The 13784-nt window shown below is 51.0% G+C and overlaps 2 protein-coding genes across 2 annotated transcripts in view; one reads left to right on the plus strand and one right to left on the minus strand.

The window, feature by feature from the left end:
* LOC106694949 (beta-defensin 12-like) overlaps window positions 1–1802 on the minus strand; it is a 2731-nt gene extending 929 nt beyond the window's left edge. The window contains exon 1 of the mRNA XM_014447879.1: window positions 1739–1802. Within this exon, the coding sequence (XP_014303365.1) occupies window positions 1739–1802 (64 nt within the window). The remainder of the gene's footprint in view (window positions 1–1738) is intronic.
* A 4742-nt stretch (window positions 1803–6544) lies between these two features.
* On the plus strand, window positions 6545–10749 carry LOC102438894 (beta-defensin 106-like). Its single transcript, XM_014447880.1, has 3 exons — window positions 6545–6593; window positions 8952–9136; window positions 10717–10749. The coding sequence occupies exons 1-3, from the start codon at window positions 6545–6547 to the stop codon at window positions 10747–10749; spliced, it is 267 nt and encodes an 88-aa protein (XP_014303366.1).
* The last annotated feature ends 3035 nt before the right edge of the window (window positions 10750–13784 follow it).

The raw sequence follows: 13784 nt of genomic DNA on the forward strand, positions 1-13784 counted from the left end.
CGTGTCCCAACCAGGGCTGGAGATTGAACCTGCAACCCAGGTATATGCCCTTGACCAGGAATCAAACCCAAGACTGCTCTTCCCTGCCAGCCTGATTTGCCCCCAACTGCTTCTGCCTGCCTGATCACCCCAAACTGCCCTCCCCTGCTGGCCTGATCTCGCCCCTAACTGCTCTCCCCTGCCAGCTTGATTGCCCCTAACTGCCTCTGCCTCAGCCCCCACCACCATGGCTTTGTCTGGAAGGAAGTTGGATGTCCGGAAGATGGCCAGTTGACCCGGTCTAGTTAACATATTACCCTTTTATTACTATAGATAGATTATATGGGATAGGATTGCTAAAATGGCTGGGGGGGGGGGAGCCTTTTACAGCAGGAGGAGATGCTCTTGGCAGACAAAAACACATAATCCCTATATCTGGACTGATAGCCAGCCATATGCACTTTACTGCCAAACCGGTCATTAAAAAATTGAACTGCTTTCTAACACCTTACACCAAATAGCTGTTGCCCTTAAAACCCCTCCTCAGCCCCCACCTTGGGGTCTGCCTTTGTAGTTCATCCCGATTAGGTTCTGATTGGTCAGTTTCTATGCCAGTGAGTGTCTCTGGGCCTGACCAAAGAGGCGGGGCTGATCAACAGCTGCCACTGAGGCTGCAGATCAGACCCTGCCTCTCTCTCTGCACGCCTCTCTCCGGGCCTAATCTGCAGCCCCCTTGGCAGTCAATGCCCCCAGCACTGGCTACAGTCAGTGTTGGGTCACCACGGCAACCCAGCACGGACCCTGGCTCCTTATTTATATAGATGGTGGTTGTAATAGTACCTACCACCTAGGGATGCCTCTATTTGATATGTTTTTATTGATTTTTAGAGAAAGAGGAAGGGAGAGGGAAAGAGAGATAGAAACACTGATGAGAGAGAAACATTGTCAATCAGCTACTTCCTGCACCCCCCTTTTCTGGGGATCACCCTCCCTACTGAGCCTGCAGCCCAGGCATGTACCCTGGCCAGAAATCGAACCGGTGACCTCTTGGTAGCTGGATTGGAGCTCAACTCCTGAGCCATGCCAGCCAGACCTAGGGAGGTTTTGAAAATGAAATGAGAGAATCCACAGAAAGTAGTTAATAGACTGCCCAGTGCACAGTAAGTACTCATGACTAGTATCAGCCTTAATTTCCTCACTCTGAAAATCTGTCTAAACATTTTTAAATTCTGTTTGCAATTACCCCAGAACATTTCTTTCTGTTCTGTGTATAATATGCTCTCTTCCTGTAAAGTACACACACACACACACGCACACAGCACATCAGTGGGCTATTTAAGAGCTCTCTGTCAGGGAGTGTTCGCTGAATAATCCTCTCTCCCTCTTAGGCCAGTGACATGCATTTGGGACACCACACTTTACTGGATTCAGGAAAGAGCCTAGAAGCGATGGATCAGCATGTTCCCAGAGCAGTGCTAATGGGCTGGTTCCAGCTCAATCCTGTGACCTTGGTTTAGGGATCACCGTGAGTGTAGCCACCAGGTCCAAACCAACATTACAACCCAGTAACAGAGATTTCTCGTGAAATAGAAAATCCAAATACGGTTCTGGGACAAAGAGGAAAAAAGAGAAGCGTGCGTGGGAGTTCAGGCAATTCTATTTTCACTCTCTCTCCTTCACCTCCTGTGTCCAGGAATCAGGGATAGCGGACAGGCCAGTGTTCCTCAAAGTGAAACTACACACAAAGCGTTTAACTCACCTCCAGGGAACGGCTGGGAATACTCGAGTCCTGCCCGGGACCCTAAATTCAAAGCAAAGCACATTTTGAAAATTGAAATCAATGCAGGGAACAGGGCTGTAGGAAACATACTCCAACCCCACAGATCTCCTGTCAGGGGCAGCAGGACACAGGGATGCGGATTTATTCTATTTCTGAAGCCTAGCCCTCCTGGTAACCAGGAAGAAGTTAAAAAGAAAAGAAGAAGAAGAAGAAGAAGAAGAAGAAGAAGAAGAAGAAGGAGGAGGAGGAGGAGGAGGAGGAGGAGGAGGAGGAGGAGGAGGGGAAGGAGGGTAGCTGTTCCCTCTTAGACAATTCCACTGAAAGTTAAGAAATTCCTGTAAGACGCACAGTGGGGAGCTGACCATTACTCCCAGTTTCAGGGTGATGCATAGAAGAATCATCCCATTTTATGCTCTGCCCCATCGAAATCCCAGCCATTCTCCTTTACCTAATGGACATTGAGCCAAAATGAAGAAAAAGACAAAGACAAAACACAGCATCTTCCTGCTCGGGGCCATTGCTGGCAGAAGAGTGTCTCCACATCTTTGAGGGGACAGGAGGCCCACTTATATCCGAGAACCAAGCGCCCTGCTCTTGGGCAGTGAAGTGAATCAACAAAGAGAGCACAGGGACATGCTCCATTTCCCCGGTTCAAGAGCAGACAGGATGGGGGACAGCCCTCAGCCTCCATCAAGCATTCTGCTCCGTGGAAAGAGCAGCAGGCGGGCGTTGAAGCCCAGGGTCTCACACAGCTGTGCCCAGGACGGGGAGTCAGTTCCTCCTCCATCAAACGGGAACCGGCTGCATCACGGAGAGAGAACAGGGGTCTCCCACCGGCCTCTCCAGGTGCTGGAGGCTCTGTGTGGTGATGTTCTGGACACTGGGATGCTCACAGGAGACCTAGTCTGAGCTCAGCAGGGTGGGCCAGCACTGTCCTGGCTCCCATTGTATTGTCTGTAAATGACCCAGGAGGAAGGGGGGAAGGCAGTCAAGTTAGCACCCAATCCCTGAGCCTGTAACAATGTCACCCAGCAGGTCCGAGTCATGGTTACCACGTCCTGGGAATTCATGAAGGAGGTGGGAGTCAGAAGTTGTCTTCCTGTCACTGCAGCCAAGTCAGCCCACCCTGTTGTCTCTGCCCAAGTGATGCTCTGTCCTTCGTTTCTGGAACAGACAACAGGACTATCTGCCAATGCAGGCTCTGATGACAGACAGATTGAGTTTTTAAAGAGATGACCTTGAACAGGTCGCTTAATTTTTTTGAACTTCACATTCCTTATCCTTAAAATGAGGATGTAGTCGTGGTAGGTCCTCGCAGGACACTGGAGAGAATGACCTGAAATAAGGGATGGAAAGTCTTATCTGAGTGCCTGGCTGTGGTGATTGGTACGACCTCCACTCTTCGCTCTACCCAGCTTGGCGCCAGCTTCTCCGGAAGCGCTTTTTCAGGGCCATCGTTCACGAGGGACTCTCCCGGCCAGAGAACGCGCCAGCGCTGATGGCTGTGTGCTTGTCCCCAGGCCTTGGTAGGTCACCGTCAGGAAGACACACTCATGTGTGTGGGGACAGGGCTAGAGGGGAGCCTACTGCCTTGCAGCATTTGGGCATTTTACTAACCGGGCCAGGCCACACTGCCTCCGGGAGAGTTAGGGGGCTATTGTGAGCGCTCAGACACCTCCAATGCTTCTGCCCCCAACCCCCAATTCTAATGTGGAAACCCTAACTCCCAAGCCAATGGTGTTAGGAGGTGGGGCCTTTGGGAGGCGATTGGGTGCTAATTCCTCATGAATGGGATGCGAGCGATGCCTTCCTACAAGGGACTCCAGAGAGACCCTGCCCCTTCCAGCGGGAAGACATGGAGAAGTGCCCAGGCAGAGGGTCCTCACCAAAGCCCACCGCTGGCTCCCTGGTCCTGCACCTCTGGCCTCCAGAACGGGAGACATGAATGTTCGGTGTTTACAAACCACACCCAGAATGTGGTATTTGGCCACAGCAGCCGAAACGGACCGGCACTGTGCATCCGGTTGGGAAGAGAAGCTGGGGAGCTAACACGAAGCGGTGGGTCCCCTGCCGGGTGGACCCTCCCTCGCTCCAGGCAGTCCCACAAGGACCCCACCTTCTCCCCTTCACCTGCTGACAAAGACCCGCCTCAGAAAGGCCCAAACAACGAGATCGTGGGGTGATCAATGAGGTGACGGAAACCATTTGTCACAGAGACTCTGAAAGTTTGTCTTTTCTTGTAGACTTAAATTTTTTTAAGTGATGTTTGGAAGAGAATAGAGAAAATTTGCATTTTCAATCATTCTTAACTGGATTATTCATAATTTATAATGAATATGCACAAAAAATACCTAAAAATATCATAGTGACCAAGGCTGAGGATAGATGGGGCATTCCCTAATAGTCTTTTTAAGGAAGAATCTTCAGTTACTGAAAAATTTCAAAGATTGTACCGTATCCTCCCCCACCCACCCCTAATGTATCCATGTTAGTAATTACTAATGTTAATAACCATGGCACCTGTTCTTAAATAAGATTTAGGCCGAAACCGGTTTGGCTCAGTGGATAGAGTGTCGGCCTGCGGACTGAAAGGTCCCAGGTTCGATTCCGGTCAAGGGCATGTACCTGGGATGCGGGCACATCCCCAGTAGGAGATGTGCAGGAGGCAGCTGATCAATGTTTCTCTCTCATCGATGTTTCTAACTCTCTATCTCTCTCCCTTCCTCTCTGTAGAAAATCAATAAAATATATTTAAAAAAAAGATTTAGAAGACTATTTATGTACATATTTAACGATGAAAGTACTACACACACACACACACACACACACACACACATATGAAATGTCAATCAAGAACCCCGTAAGCTCATAACTATCCAGGGAGTTAAGAATTTACTCTGATACATGTGGCACTTAAAGTGTGCGACATACAGGAAGTCAAATTTTTTTAATTGATTTCAGAGAGGAAGGAAGAGGGAGAGAGAGAAACATCAATGATGACAGAATCATTGATCAGTTGCCTCCTGCATGCCCCAAACTGAGGATCGAGCCCGCAACCCAAGCATGTGTCCTGACCAGGAATCAAAGCGTTCATAGGTCGACACTCAACCACTGAACCACACAGCCAGGCAAGAAGAGTCACATCTACATTAATAAAAGAGAAATATGTAAATTGACCATCTCTTCACAACACCCACCAGCCAATCAGGAGTGAGTATTCAAATTAGCAGGACAAAGATGGCGGTGGCCACGGAGCCAGCCTGAGAAGGTGGGAGTCTTGGGTCACCCCTGGCGATGGAGGAAGCCAAGCTTCTTGCCCTCCTGGGCCAGCCGCCGAAGGAGGGGCCTGTGGGCGGCAGCCAAGGAGCCAGCCCAAGTGCACGGGAGGCTTGGGTCCACTGGGCCGGCCACCAAGGGAAAGGCCTGCAAACGGCCCTCAGCCCCTCTCTCAGGCTGGCCACGCCACCATCAAGGTGTGGGTCCCTGCTGGGGAGCGTGGCCAGCCTGCAAACAGCCATCAACCCCTCACCCAAGCTGGCCACACCCCCCAGCGGGGACCCTTACCCCATGGGGGCATGGCTGGCCTGCAAACCACCACAGGCCCCTTGCCCAGGCCACCCCACCCCCCAAGGGAACCCCCATCCTGATCTGGGACACCCTTCAGGGATAACCAGCTGGCCCCCACCCATGCACCAGGCCTCTCTATCTATACTAATAAAAGGGTAATATGCTAATTAGACAGGGAGACCTTCCAGGAGACTTTCCGGACGTTTTTCTGGACAAAGCCATGGTGGCAGGGCCGAGGTAGAGGTGGTTAGGGGCCAAGAGGGGAGGGCAGTTGTGGGTGATTAGGGGCCAAGAGGGGAGGGCAGTTGTGTGTGATCAGGCCAGCAAGGGGGGCAGTTGGGGTGAGCAGGCCAGCAGGCAGAGTGGTTAGGGGCAATCAGACAGGCAGGCAGGTGAGCGGTTAGGAGCCAGCAGTCCCGTATTGCAGGAGGGATGTCTGACTGCCAACAGTTGGACATCCCTCGAGGGGTCCCAGATTGGAGAGGGTGCAGGCTGGGCTGAGGGATGGCCCCCACCCCATGAATTTTGTTCACCAGGCCACGCCACTAGTTTTAAAATAAATGGTGAACCCAGGGGTTGAGCACCAACCAATGAATCATGAGGCCACGATTCAATGCCTGGGTTTTGGACTCAATCCCCAGTGTGGGGCGTGCAGGAGGCAGCCGATCAATGATTTGCTTCATTGATGTTTCTATCTCTCTCCCTCTCCCTTCCTCTCTGAAATTAATTTAAAAATGTATTTAAAAAGATAAATGGTGACGGGTGTGCCCCATGAAGCTATGTGCCGAGTGTGCGCGGCTCATAGATCCTGGAGCGGGAGCCCAGTCGCCTCTGGGCTTGGCACCAGCTCTGCCCGGCACACTGGGACATCGCCCAGGTCCTGTCGGTGCACAGGGGAGCAGACCGAGGCTGTCATGGAGCGCCGGCAGGGTTAGAGACGCCAGCTGACACACGTCTGTGCTGGGTCCTCAGTGCACACCTGCTCTGCCCTCCCGACATCCCGTGTTCTTCTTGGGAACTTTCCAGAGTAAAAACAGCACCCGGAGGAGCCGCAGGCTGACACCCACCGAGGTACGTGGACTCGGTGCAGCCGAGCACAGAGATAGTTCTTCATGCCTCAGCGATCAAGATCGGGTTTGGTCTGGGAAAACGCATAAATGGGGGTATTTGCTTCATTTTTCATGGACGCCGAGCTGGTCTCTCCAGACCCCGAAAGTCATGAAGACGACCCTCTTTCTCCTCGCTGTTTTCCTCCTCCTGGCCCCAGGTAACAGGAGCCCCTTTGCAAGGTGGGCATTGGAGGGGGTGGACCGGAGACAGGGCCTGCCTCGGGGAGGACGTGGCCAAGGTCAACTCCGGGAAACAAGGGCGCCCTGGGCCCCATGGCCCTGCGGGGACCACTGGCTCCAGGAGGTGGCAGGCCCCTCGTGCCTCTTCTACAAACGCTTCCCCTTTTCCATTACTGTCTGGGACAGGGTGTCACAGGTTTGCAGAAACACAGATAAGCCAGAAAAGGTGCCCCTGGACCCCTAGTCTCATGCTCACTGGCCAAAAGAAAAATTTGCAAAAAGAAAGAAAAGCAAGGGTAACCATCTATGGGTCTTTTAAAACATAGCTGTGATAGAGAGGAAGACGGGTAATAAAGGAAGAGCTGGAAATCAATAGGAATGGAGCTTAGAGGCGCTATTCGTGCCAGTGGGTGAGAGTCAAACCAGCTGCCATGCCCAAAACACAAGCTATGCAGCTGGAGAGTGGGACAACTCCACATGCTGACATGCATTTAGCTCTGCAATGCCGGTGCCTTCCGGGAACTCTGCCCGGCCCTAACTCAGGGACATTCTGAGCATCTCTTTTGCTTGGGAAGGACCATTTGACATCTCTTTTGAGAGTGCAGACAGGGAGGTTCAGGGGGGCTAAGCAGGTGCTGAGCCCTGCAGGTGCACAGGGGTGAGCCAGGCTCCAAGACCAGCTCTGTCCACAGCAAAAGGACTTTTCCTTCCCAACCAGAACTCTCGCCACTGTTTCCTGCTCCTGGAAACCTCCACTGGCTCTAGTCCAATCCTCCCCAAAATTAAAGTCTAAGACTAGACTCACCCCGGGTTTCAGAGACCAAAGGAGGAGCTTTGCAGAATTCACAGTGAGCCCAGGTGCACCCCAGATGCCAGGAGAGTTGCAATCACTCTAAGGAAGTAGATTCTGGGTCAAGGACATGGGGATGGTGCCTCCAGTGAGCCATTCATTCCACTGGCTTTGACGCACACACCGGACACGGACCAAGGTATCATTTTCAGATCACTCCTGAAGATTGTATGATAAAGTGTTCTGAGTACATGAACGTTTGCTATGAATGTGTCTTGGGTGCTCACACCTGCACAAACAGAGTTGCATGAGCCTCTAGATGGGCGTCTCTGAGAATTCACAGGAGCCTGTGGTCACCAATGCTCTTCCTCTTCCCAGAGGCCTCTCTTCCTGGACCATCACTGGGAGTTGAACCCAATGCAAGGGCTGTTGTCAGAGTGAGGGCCAGCACCCTAGCCTGAGACGCCTTCAAAACAGGAGGACGGAGAGCAAAGACCCCTTCCGTGGGAGCCACAGTTCCCTGGTCCTTCAAATGCAGGGTGTTTATCCGTATGAGCTTCTATGCTATGAGAGGCAGGACCAGAGCACGCCGGGCACCCATCCCTCTTGTTAGTGCATGTCCATGCGTATGTTGACATTCATTCCAATCTGTGTCCATCCGACTCTTTCATTGCAAATATCCAAATTAGCCAACTCTACAGTGTGGGTCCTGATGTGCTGTCTGTCCTTAACTTGAAGCTGGATGCTCTATGGGTGCTACTGATCCAGGCCTCAGGCGAGGACCAGGCCCCCGGGAAGACTAGCAAAGGGAAGGAGTGGGGAGCACCCCACCCCACTCCCCTTCCTGGTCTTGAACGCAGGGGTGGATGTGGAGGATAAATCAGACTGACTCTTTCTAAGCAGTCTCTTCACCTCAGCACACTTCTTTCTTCTACATATTTATTCGGTTTTCACCCCAGTCTCGGCCATTCCCCAAACTCAGGCTGGGCTCTGGGCTCTCCTCTCTCCTCTCGTAGCACTTGGAGTGTGTGGGGGAAGTTACTGACTGCATGTGTTTATAGGAACAAGCTGATAATGGCTAGCGTGGCTCAGTGGTTGAGCATCAGCCTATGAACCAAGAGGTCACAGTTCGAATCCCGGTCAGGGCACATGCCCGGGTTGCAGACTCAATTCCCAGTGGGGGGCGTGTAGGAGATAGCCAATCCATGATTCTCTCTCATCATTGATGTTTCTATCTCTCCCTCCGTCTTCCTTCCTCTCTGAAATCAATAAAAAGTATTCTTTAAAAACTTCTAAAAAAAAACCACAACCCAACAGATTTTGATAAGAGAACAATAGTGTCTGTTTCCCAAAGCCCCCGACACTGGGAGCCAACTCTGTCCTTCCTGTTCTGAGACCAGATAGAAACCATTTCCCCTGCCCTCTCGTGGTAGGAGAGGCACCAACTCGGACAGAATCTTCACCAACTGGTTCCCTCCCTGGCTGTGCCTGGTAACCAGATGTGGCCGAGACGAGAACTAATCCTGGTGGCCCTTCCCTTGTGTAGCCAGGAATGCGTTTTTTGATCAGAAATGCCTCAAGCTTAAAGGGAGATGCGTGAAATCTTGTCAGAAAAATGAAGAGCTGGTTGCTCTCTGTCAGAGGGCTCTGAAATGCTGCCTCGTCCTCCAGCCATGTTCCAACAGTGAAAAGGAGGATTCCATCAGGAAGAAGACTCCCAGGACCACCGAGGCGGGCCTAACTACAACTTCTTTCACGTCTCTCCCACCTCTCCCATCTTTCCCATCTGTCTCACCTCCCCCATCTCTCCCATCTGTCTCACCTCCCCCATCTGTCTCACCTCCCCCATCTGTCTCACCTCTCCCACCTCCCCCATCTGCCTCACCTCTCCCATCGAGTACGCCTTGAGACGTTGCAATAAAAACGAGTGGCTGGCTTTCAGTAACGTGTCACATGCTTTGACTGGATAAGGAACATGAGTACCTACCTTGACTGCCCCCCGATTCTTTTTCTGGGGTTCTGTTGCTGTTGTTTTGTTTTGGTAAGGGAACTGTCCCGAAGCCATCTGATATTTCTTTTAAAGGGGGACTCCTGGAGTCTATAAATAAACAGACCTCTAGCTTCCTCTCAGGCAGTCAGCCCCAAGCAACCTGCTGAGATAGATAGACTATGATGAGAGAGAGAGAGAGAGAGAGAGAGAGAGAGAGAGAGAGAGAGAGAGATGGAGGCATAGTCATAGAGGTAGACAAAGACATAGACATAAATACAGATATAGACAGATGAATAGTTAACAAAATAAATATAGATCAGCATGGATAATTATATTAATAATAAATAGATAGATGGAGAACCTACTTACCAAAACATCTCATGTGTCACACACGTGTTGAGATTAATTTCTTGACTCCATGACTTTAATTGGAGACATTGAATTACTGCCTACGCATTTGTTCTGCATCCATAAGTCTGGATTCAAATTTGCTGATGGGCAACTAGCTAAAATAAAACACTTATTTTTTTTCCTCCCTGCATTATTCTTCAAGAATTAGGAAACTATTATTTTTTCTTATTCTTATGTCAACACTAGTGGCCCGGTGCATGAACTCGTGCACACTGAAAGGAAATTAATTAGAATATTTGAATATCGCTATTTGCCCTTTATAATAGAAGTGTCAACCAAATTCACCATCAACAAGGACAGATCAAAACACACCTGTGCCATTGGTGCCACTGAGAGCTTTATATATATAGGTAATTATTTGTGTAAGATCAATAAGTATGTTATCCTTGTAACAAGACACAATTGGAAACACTGGTTATGTGACCACGGCCATGACTGGAATGTCATCTTTGCACCTAGAATCCATTTAAGGAACTGAGTTGACTTTATGGAGCCAGGTCCCTGGCTAACAGGCTTCCCCGCCTTATAGCTGTGGTGCATGTTGGCAGGCCCGGCACCCGGGGGGACTTGGGGACCTCAAACATTCTCTATGTCATTTCAGTCTTTCCCCCACAAAACCTGCTCCAATGTCTGGCCTCTGATCCTCGGGTGCAATTGCTCACACTGACTGACTGTGTTATTTCAGTGAGAGGTGACCTTGACGCAGACAAGATATGTGGCTATGGGACTGCTCGCTGCCGGTGGAATTGTAAGAGACAGGAATTCAAAATTGGAGTCTGCCCAACACTAACCCGTTCTGTTTGAAAGGACGGATGGCACCTCATTGAATCCTGTGAAATGCCCAAGCCCCCTGGGGCCTGGTCCCTAGACGTGCCAACGGCCAGACCTCAGAGCCTCCCCTTTTTGAGAGCTGACAGACAGAAAGTCCAGGCGCAGCCCCTGAGCTGGACATTACAGGAGGGTTTGCTGAGAGGCAGAGTGGAGGCAGCAGAGCAGCAGACGGCAGGGCCTTGGCCTCCGGGCCCCCGACGGCCCTCTCTGCTGTGAAAGGGAGTGCAGCAATGCAGGTTAACTGAGTTTCAGCACTGGAAAGCCCATCTAACATATATCTAATCAGCTACAGCCTCAGTGAACATCATGGTTTTTTTTGTTTGTTTTTGGCCTGAATTATAGCAATTGATCTTGATAACGTTGTTATTCTTCTGATCAGAAGTTCTGCTCAACAGTCATGTATGACTTTGGTTCTTTAATTTGGAAAATAAACCATTATTAAGGGCAATTTGTTTGGCACACACTGTAATGCAAAACATCAGCTTCTGGGGAGGAAAACATGTCTGACGAGAAGGGTGCAAACTAAGGGGTTGGCCCACGGGGATGTCTGTGAGCGTCACACCCAGCAGGTGGCAGCAGAGAGCGCGTGCCCTGGGCAGTGTCGGGGGCTGCATCCACTCACTGTCCCTAAGGAAAGATTCATGACGAAAAGCTTCTCTCTGCAAAAGCCAGCTGATGAATGAAGTAAGAATAGAATGAGAATGTCACTATTTTGCAAACACCCAGCGGACTCATGATCTAGCCCAGTGATGGCGAACCTTTTGAGCTCGGCGTGTCAGCATTTTGAAAAACCCTAACTTAACTCTGGTGCCGTGTCACATATAGAAATTTTTTGATATTTGCAACCATAGTAAAACAAAGACTTATATTTTTGATATTTATTTTATATATTTAAATGCCATTTAACAAAGAAAAATCAACCAAAAAAATGAGTTCGCGTGTCACCTCTGACACGCGTGTCACAGGTTCGCCATCACTGCACTAAGGTCTCAGTGAGGCACAGGAATGGAGTCGCCGAGGGAGATGGAGAGGCTCTGAAAGGGAGGCAGGAGAAAGGTCAGTCGCATGGAAGACGGTCCAGGAAAGAAAGTCGTGTCTGAGACAACAGGGAAGATCTGGAGAAGAGTGAAGGCTGCCACCGAAAAGGAAACTGGGGGGGGCTCACAACCTAGTTCAGTGTCTGGTTAAAACTGTAGTCTTACTTCCCCACTCTGACTGGCTCGGCCGGAGGTGCAGAGCCTAACCCCAGGGCCCCGCCACAGCTGACTTGGGCGGGGCTGCGGGGACCCTCAGGGGCCACAGGAGAAGATATGCAGCCGTGGGCAAACTACGGCCCGAGGGCTGGATCCGCCCGTTTGAAATGAATAAAACTAAAAAAAAAAAAGACCGTACCCTTTTATGTAATGATGTTTACGTTGAATGTATATTAGTTCACACAAACACTCCATCCATGCTTTTGTTCCGGCCCTCCGGTCCAGTTTAAGAACCCATTGTGGCCCTCGAGTCAAAAAGTTTGCCCACCCCTGGGTCAGAGCCTCCCCACGAGTGCAGTTCAGGCTTTGGATCCGGAATCCCTGGACTAGCAGATCCGAGAAATAAAGGTTAAACTTTCCTCCTCAGAGCTGGCTGATGGTTCTCCCGTGCATCCTGCCACAACACCATCTTCTCCACGTTTCCTTGGCTGCGTCTGGTTGAGAGATTGGGCATCAGGGCGCCCTGGTCCTAGGTCACGAGGTCCAGCAGCAACGCAGCCTTGGATAGTAAGCCTGAGGATGTCAGCATCTCCTTCTACGTGATAAGAACAAAAATGTCCTAAAGGGAGTTTCTGCTTATTTGGGTTTTTTGTGCCTAAGGGTTAAAATAGTGATTAACTATCAGTCCAAGGTGGGGACTAGTGTGCATGTGAGGGGATCTTTGAAAGAAGCATAAAGCTGAGATGATTGATAAGATGGAGAAAACTAGAGTTCTCTCTGCAAAAGTATATCTAAGTACGGCATCATTCTCCTAAGTCTCCCTAGTTCTGCCCCTGTGATCACTCCCTCACTCACTCACTCACTCATTCATTCACTCACTCATTCTTTCAAAAACCATGCAGTGAGCATGCACAGTGCTCCAGGTACTGTTCTAGATTCAGGAGGTCCAGTAATGAACGAAATCCCCCACTCATGTAGCTCACATTCAAACTGGGGAGACAGATAAGCAATATATGTCAGTAAAAATACGATAGATTAGAAAGTGATCAATGATACAGAAAAAATGTTGGGCAGGGAATACAAATGGTCAGGCAGAGGGTGGCATTCTGGAGGCAGGAGGGAGAGGTCTCACCGAGAGGTAGACTGGGCGTGAAGACCTGAAGGAGGTGAGGGTGGGCCCTCTGTGGTCTGTGTTTGGTGGGCGATGGGCATCCCAGCAAGAAACCACACGGCCAGTGCCCAGGAAGGAGCATGCGGGGTATTTGAGGGGCAAGAGGGGGCCAGTGTGGCTGTAGCAAAGGGAATCGGGGTGGGGGGGGGGGTGAAGACATTCTACACTAGATTTAAGTCGCATCAAGAGAGTCATAAATTTAACAGAAGAAAGAACTTTCTGGGCATTAAGATTATAAAACAGTAACACGTTACCCAGAGAGATGGCGGATCCTACTTTAGGATTCATAAGAAAGAAGTAAAGTCTGTTTTTTCCCATCATTCCGTGATAATTTATGCAGTTCTGCTTGGATGGCCTCCAGGGCTCTCCGGGCCGTTGTGGGCCAGTGACTGCTGGTCACACCGTGTGGTTCTTCTCAGGGATGCAGGGCGGCGGGCGTGGTGGACACCCGCTGTGCCCCTGGTGGGCAGAGCCTGCAGCCGGCAGGTGGCTTTCGGGTCATCGCAGAGCCGGTCCCGCCTGCTCTCCGGGCCCGTCCTCACTCCGCGCGCTGCCTCCCACGGCGCCGGAGCCTTCGGCGCTTTGATCCCTGACCACCCACCCGCCTCCCGGCCATCGGCGTCCACGTCCTCCGCGGTGCCAGGCCCTGCGGGGCGGCTCGTCACTCACATCCCCACTCGGCTCCGCTGGCCTCAGTGGCCACACTGGCCTTTCCTCCCGTGGGCGCTGGTCCCGCAGCTGCGGGCGCGGCTTCTCGGCTCCCCTCCCCTCTCGGTCACCGGG

Source organism: Myotis lucifugus, unplaced genomic scaffold, assembly GCF_000147115.1.
Source record: "Myotis lucifugus unplaced genomic scaffold, Myoluc2.0 scaffold_727, whole genome shotgun sequence".
NCBI classification, from domain to species: Eukaryota; Metazoa; Chordata; class Mammalia; order Chiroptera; family Vespertilionidae; genus Myotis; species Myotis lucifugus.

Bases quoted from the DNA above. Each gene is read 5' to 3' on its own strand.
- LOC102438894 (XM_014447880.1), top strand. From the start codon at position 6,545: ATGAAGACGACCCTCTTTCTCCTCGCTGTTTTCCTCCTCCTGGCCCCA. The intron at 6,594-8,951 runs GTAACAGGAGCC...TCCCTTGTGTAG, and splicing joins TTTCCTCCTCCTGGCCCCAG to CCAGGAATGCGTTTTTTGAT. The intron at 9,137-10,716 runs GCGGGCCTAACT...CCTTTTTGAGAG, and splicing joins AGACTCCCAGGACCACCGAG to CTGACAGACAGAAAGTCCAG.